This window comes from Xyrauchen texanus, chromosome 13 (assembly GCF_025860055.1).
Source record: "Xyrauchen texanus isolate HMW12.3.18 chromosome 13, RBS_HiC_50CHRs, whole genome shotgun sequence".
NCBI classification, from domain to species: domain Eukaryota; kingdom Metazoa; phylum Chordata; class Actinopteri; order Cypriniformes; family Catostomidae; genus Xyrauchen; species Xyrauchen texanus.
The window spans coordinates 11652641-11659129 of record NC_068288.1 but is presented as its reverse complement, the minus strand read 5'-3'; the positions used below and the strand labels follow the sequence as shown (position 1 = coordinate 11659129).

Here is a 6489-nt window from a genome sequence, read left to right as displayed (position 1 = left end):
AATTACACAACCATCTGTCAAACTAATTATTGTAGGTACTGTTTACAAAACAAAATAATACAATAATGGACAAGCATTAACAAAGCTATTATACACACTATAAACTCATGAATTGGATGTATTCTGCTTTGGAAGGAGTTATTTGAAACATAGATGTGACGTGTCAGGCCTTTACATGAACCTGATAAGATACGGTAGAAAGGACAACACTGCACACATGGCAGAGAACACCCTGATCAGCTTACAGCCACTTCATTATTTATGATCAGGGTGGCCAGACCCAGGCAGCACCTCTGCAATCTCATTTAGCTTGGTATAGGCAGCAATGTTGCCAGAACTATCACCATCTTAAATTCATACTGAATATACATTCATAGTAGCAGTATGCACTTGTGTTGAGCTGCTGTCATGTTTGCTGCAGCGACTAAGAACTTTGTGAAGCAGGTTGGGGACACCGGACGGCTAGTCCCTGTGCACAGTCTAAGTGAAGCGGACCGCTATCAACCTCTTAGCCTGGTGACAAGGAAGAGGAGACGACATTTCTGGAAGAAGACCAAATATGCCTCGACCCCATTCTCACTGAAAGACATACTCGTGGGAGAGAAGGAGATCACCGCAGGTGAGTTTGAAATATTTGATTTAAAACATGAACAAATGACAAACTAGATAAGGATGGTTTTTTTTTAACTGTGGCCACATTTAGCCCTGTGTACTTCTAGAAGTTTTGTCGAAATATTTTTCACCCTTTAGTTTAATGTGTCTGCTAACAATCTCCAACAGTGTATGTACATGCATCACAGGAGATTTTTGTCATTTGTTTTTTAAAAATCACAAACTTTTTCAAATACATTGTTATACAGACCACATCTTAATTCTGCATTGTGTTAAATAGAATTATGGAAATCACAGTGATGGAAGTAACATTTTTTTTATTCTATGGCTAATTTCATAGCTAACATTTAATATACACTAAATACACGTAATTAAATTATATATATATATATATAATGTGGGATGGTTGAATTAGAAAATTCATGGATAGAACTTGTTTTCTTTTATGATGGATTTTTATAGTTAAATATTTAAAGTCTGGGTCTGGGACAAGGACAAAGCAATAAAATCTATATAAGGCACTTGAAAAGTGCCAAAAATTAAACGATGAAAGCATGGGAAAAAATGTCCAAGTCAGTTTTAAAGTGACCTTCATGTAACAAATATATAGCCTATATATGTTTAATAAAAGTGCCTAAAATTGAAGAAAACCCCATGAACAAATGTTTGGTTTAGTCTCATGCCTTCAATCATATCTACAATTTCATAGCAACAATTTTATGTGCATGTTTACCTACAAAGTGCACAAAGCCAATTGAAGGTGTTTTAAGCGATTTTAGCATTCTGCAGTTTTCGTGAGCCCTTGGATTAGCCACGCCCCCTCAGTCCAAAGCCCCGCCCTCCAAAGATAATTTTGACACCAAAACAGAGTTCCTGTGGCTGTCAAATTCAACAGTAGCACAATAGCACCCTCAACTGACAAACATTACGAATCACAGCCTCAATGACCTGCTTCAAATACAACACTATGAGAACGAGCAAAATGATTGACAGGTGAATAGCATCAATGTCCGTGGGCACATTCATTTTTACAGTTTACAAAGTCTACAACTGTCACAGAGACCGGAGAGTTATCTCAGGACACTTATTTAATTTTATCTTTAGGGGAGTAGGAAAATTCTTTGCACATTTTACATGAAAAAATATATACGAGTTTATATATGAATATAAACTTATAGTTTATGAATATTATACAGTATGCATAGTCTGCTTTTTTATATATAAATCCAAAAGGTGTTTTTTGTGTGAAATACATAAGTGAGGTCAGACGGGTACCTCATAAATACAGCAGGTTAGAGGAAACTTATAGATAGGTGTCATTCTTTCTGTATCCCACTCTGGATGGCAGGGGTGTCCTCTTATCAGCTCCTCAACTATGAAGACAAGTCTGATGTAGCCCTAAATGGGCGTTTGGGTAACCATCTGATCCACGAAGTGGGCATCAACGTGAGTGGTTCAGACTCGGTAGCGGTGAAAGCTTCATTTGGAATTGTGACCAAACATGAGGTGGAGGTTCCAACATTACTGAGGGAACTCAACTCAAGGTAAAGAACCAAGAGTAAACATTTAATGTTTCGATGTTTATTAGTAAGATTCTTATTTCTGTTACTATGACTCTCTCTCTCTCTCTCTCTCTCTCTCCCCAAATATTTCACTCTGTTCTCTTCCCTTTCGATCAGGAAAGTTGACTTGGACCACTGCCTGATCCGTCAATCCAAAGAGAGTAGACGGACAGTCCTGTGTGTTGTCATGGAGAGCATCCGCACTACTAGACAATGTTCTCTTACTGTCCATGCTGGAATGCGAGGAACTACAATGAGGGTAAACAAATGGATGTATGCTCACCAGGGTTTGAAATTCATCAGGGCTTGGGGCAAAAATGCCACAGAAAGTGACAAAAATGTGACCAAAATAATTGTGAATTATTGCCGGGAATTCCTCTGTCATCTGATGTAGTCCCTAACAGTGGCATAGCCAGAAACAAGACTTTGGGTGTGCCAAGAGAAAAGCGGGTGTGCAAAACTAAAACACTATCATGTGAAATATAATAAAATGACTCATTCTAATTTATAATAGTTTGTATTGAATTGTTTGAAGTTCGTTCAATTACAGTATTTTGCATTAAAGTATAAGACACAGCATTTTTATATTGTTAGAAACAAATATGTCCTTATTAGGGTAACAAATAATCTCTCATCTCTAATACTCTCTTTCATCCCATACAGTTCCAGATAGATGATGGTCGAAATCCAAAAGGTCGAGATAAATCCATTGTTATTCCAGCCCACACAACCATAGCATTCAGTTTATTTGAGCTTTATTTTCGTCTGGATGGACGTCTTGGTAAGTACATAGAACTTACAATTCCAATAATACATGCAGTATTCTCACTACATCATTATATGTATGTCTATAGTATGAAGCCTGTTTAGATCAATGGAGGCTTTCAGATGTAAACATTCATATTCATATTATTATGCCAATAATGTCCCAATAATAATTATATCTTTGCCATAATAATAGTCTGTTGACCTGGTTTATTCCTTTAACTAATGGCCTTTGGTGTAAATTTGGTTAGACATTTGTGTAGCACCAGAGTCAGTGGGAGGGTTTGAGAGGGAACAAATACGCGAGCAGCTTGGGGGATTCATTGGCCGTTTTTCCGTGGGAAGACTCAGGAGATTTCTGTCGGGAATCATCTATGGGAATCCTTTCAGAGCAGGTGAGATCATACTCCATGTGTACATCTTGATGCCTAGTAAGAGTAATGTTAAATTTAGGGGTGTTTCTTTATCTTTGGACACTTCTATGTTGATTTTTATTAAAAACAAACAGATTGAAACTTTTTTCTTTTGTTACCTCTACATGCGCTTTTACAAGAGTTGGTGTAGAGTTGAAAAGATTGTCTGTTTAAAGCGTGCTTGAGATGAAATATGAGAAGTGATTAGATAACTTAAATCATGTCAAACATCACTCGTGAGCAGATAATATTTCATGGCCATTTTCCAATCAAGCTGTCATGTTGCAAAATTATGCCAAAGTCTAATTAGTGAACAGCCGTGGCCAAAAGTGTTCACAGTGACATAAATGTTGTGTTTCGCAAAGTTTTCTGCTTCAGTTGTTGTGGTGTTGATTCACATTGTTTCTAGATTATTGTGCAGAGTGATCAGATGCATTTTAAATAATTGCAAAAAGCTTCAACTTCATTTACTTTATCACAAAAACCCAAATTTCACAGTTTTTTGGCCCTGGCACAAAATAACCAGCTAAAATCATTTCACTAATCATATCAGCAGCACCTGGGAAAGTGTGAACGAGTACTAGTCAGGTGAAATCACTCTATCATTCTGATTGGATTATAAGAGCAGACTGATTTCTATTTAAGAAGGGAAGAAGTTCTTCCAATCATTGTGTTCTTGTTAGCAATGTTACCTTTAAAAAAGACGTGCAGCCATCATCGCTTTGCATCAAAATGGCCGCACATGCAAGGAAATTGCTGCAAAGAATATTTCACCTGAAAGAACCATTTACCAGATCATCAAGAACTTCAATAGAGAGGTTCAACTGCAGTGAAGAAGGCTTCAGGACGTCCCAGAGTGTTCAGCAAGTGCCAGGACCGTCTCCTCCTGAGGAGTCAGCTACGGAATCGTGTCACCACCAGTGCAGAGCTCAATATTGGCAGCCGGTTGGTGTGAGTGCATCTGCACGTACAGTGAGGCGAAGACTATTGGACAATGGCCTGGTGTCAAGAAGGGCAGCAAAGAAGCCACTTATCTCCAAGAAAAACATCAAGGACAGACTGAAATTCTGCAGGAAGTACAAGGATTGGACACCAGAAGGCTGGTGCAAAGATATTTTCTCTGATGAAGCCCCCTTTCGACTGTTTGGGACATCTGGAAAATCGATAGTCTGGAGAAGAAAAGGTGAACGCTACCATGAGTCCTGTGTCGTGCCAACAGTGAAGCATCCTGAGACCATCCATGTGTGGGGTTGCTTTTCATCCAAGGGAGTGGGCTCTCTCACAATTCTGCCCAAAATCACTGCCATGAATAAAGAATGGCATCAAAACGTCCTGCAAGAGCAACTTCTCCCAACAGTCCAGGAGCAATTTGGTGATGATCCGTGATTTTCCAGCATGATGGAGCACCATGTCACAAGGCAAGAGTGATAATGAAGTGGCTCGGAGATCATTACATTGAAATTTTGGATCTGTGGCCAGGCAACTCCCCAGATCTTAATCCCATGGAGAACCTGTGGTCAATCCTCAAATGGTGAGTGGACAAGCAGACGCCCACAAATTGTGATCAACTGCGAGCACCAATAAGTCAAGAATGGATCTCCATCAGTCAGGATTTGGCACAGAAGATGATATCCAGCATGCCAGAATGAATTGCAGAGGTTTTGAATAACAACACTGTAAATGTTGACTCTTTGCATAAATTTAGTGTTTTTGCCAATAAAAGCCTTTCAAGCATATGAAACGCTTATCATTGTTTTCCAGTATAAAATAGAAACATGTGAAAAAATTATCTACAAATACTGAAGCAGCAAACTTTGCAAAACTCTAGATTTTATGTCACTGCCAATACATCTGGCCACGGCTGTATATTATTGAATTGTGTACTTAGGATACATAAAATGTTAAGTTGAAGAAACACTGTTATCTTTTAGAGACACACACTCCAGACTTCACATAAGAACTTGTGTCATATCCCAGATATGACCTTTGATCTGTCCCTTTGTGCTTGCTGCAGATGACAGGACATTTGAGGAGCTCACTCACTCTGACATGTACATGGATGATGTTGTGACAGACTACTACGATAAGGCCGCCAGCATGACTGATCTGTCGACTGCTTACCTGCGAGATGAGAAGCATGCACGCGTTAATCTCCTCAACCATAACATTCCTAAAGGGCCCTGCGCCCTGTGTGGCATGGGGCACCAAAGGCGTGAGACCGTCTATGGCTGCCTGGAATGCTCTACGGGCGGAAACAAATACGTCCGTCTTCATGCTGTCCCATGTTTTGACCTCTGGCACAAAACCCTAAGGTGAGGAATGGCCTGGAGGGAATGGTCAGGTGATGTTTATGCATATTGTGCAATACAAGCACAAGATGTAAAGGTGAATACGTTCATGAAAAATTGCTTCTTAAGAAAGCACGCATGTGACTGGATGATGTTTTGACATGAACTACCCACTGATATTGTAAAATCAAATTTCAATATGGGAATTTGGCTGCAGATAATGTTTCCTTACTTTGGCACGATAACACTTGTCATACAGTATGAGGGTATTTTATTCATTATGTTAGTATGAGCATATTTCAATATGAATATGTTAAAGAATCCTTTTACCATGTATTCAGAAACATTATTGCTGACTTTCATAATTGGAAAATTACACACATATAATACATTATTATCTGTGACAGCATCTTACATATATACAGTGATACATGGTGACAGAGACTGATCCCAGACACAAAACATGCCTTTCTTATTGGTGCTAAATCTTTTGTTTACATACACTTATCATGAAATATTAACAATGGGGTCAATTTATATGAATTTTGAAATGGGTTTCTTGCCTCAGAGGATAGTAGATACTTAAGGCAAAAAGCCATATCTGATATTCTTTCCACACCTGAAGACCAGCTGCGGAGTTCTCGAACACACTTGACCATTTCAATAATTCAGGCCTATCAATAAATTAGCCTGTGGATCACATGATGTCAGCAGGAAGTGCATCACTGCCAGTTATCTCCTGTGAATAGTACACTGTGTTCCTGTTTCCACTTTAAAACTGAAGGCCCGGATCGTGCAAGGTAACATTTGTGTGCTATTTGACACCAGTTGACCCATTGGCCAGAACAT

General features: G+C 38.9%; 1 protein-coding gene across 2 annotated transcripts; it reads left to right on the top strand.

Annotated features, from left to right (window-relative positions):
* The first annotated feature begins 408 nt into the window (after nucleotides 1-408).
* On the top strand, nucleotides 409-5668 carry LOC127654484 (pejvakin-like). 2 transcript variants are annotated; one of them, XM_052141704.1, is made up of 6 exons: nucleotides 409-619; nucleotides 1961-2156; nucleotides 2292-2433; nucleotides 2838-2955; nucleotides 3191-3334; nucleotides 5367-5668. In XM_052141704.1, the coding sequence occupies exons 1-6, from the start codon at nucleotides 409-411 to the stop codon at nucleotides 5666-5668; spliced, it is 1113 nt and encodes a 370-aa protein (XP_051997664.1). The 2 variants fall into 2 exon arrangements, with proteins under 2 accessions (XP_051997664.1, XP_051997665.1); XM_052141705.1 differs by lacking the exon at nucleotides 3191-3334.
* The last annotated feature ends 821 nt before the right edge of the window (nucleotides 5669-6489 follow it).

What these genes read in the sequence shown, in the direction of transcription:
- LOC127654484 (XM_052141704.1), top strand. Translation starts at nt 409, where the DNA reads ATGTTTGCTGCAGCGACTAAGAACTTTGTGAAGCAGGTTGGGGACACC. An exon ending in AGAGAAGGAGATCACCGCAG is followed by an intron (nt 620 to 1,960) that starts GTGAGTTTGAAA and finishes TCTGGATGGCAG; the next exon opens with GGGTGTCCTCTTATCAGCTC. An exon ending in TGGGAATCCTTTCAGAGCAG is followed by an intron (nt 3,335 to 5,366) that starts GTGAGATCATAC and finishes TGCTTGCTGCAG; the next exon opens with ATGACAGGACATTTGAGGAG.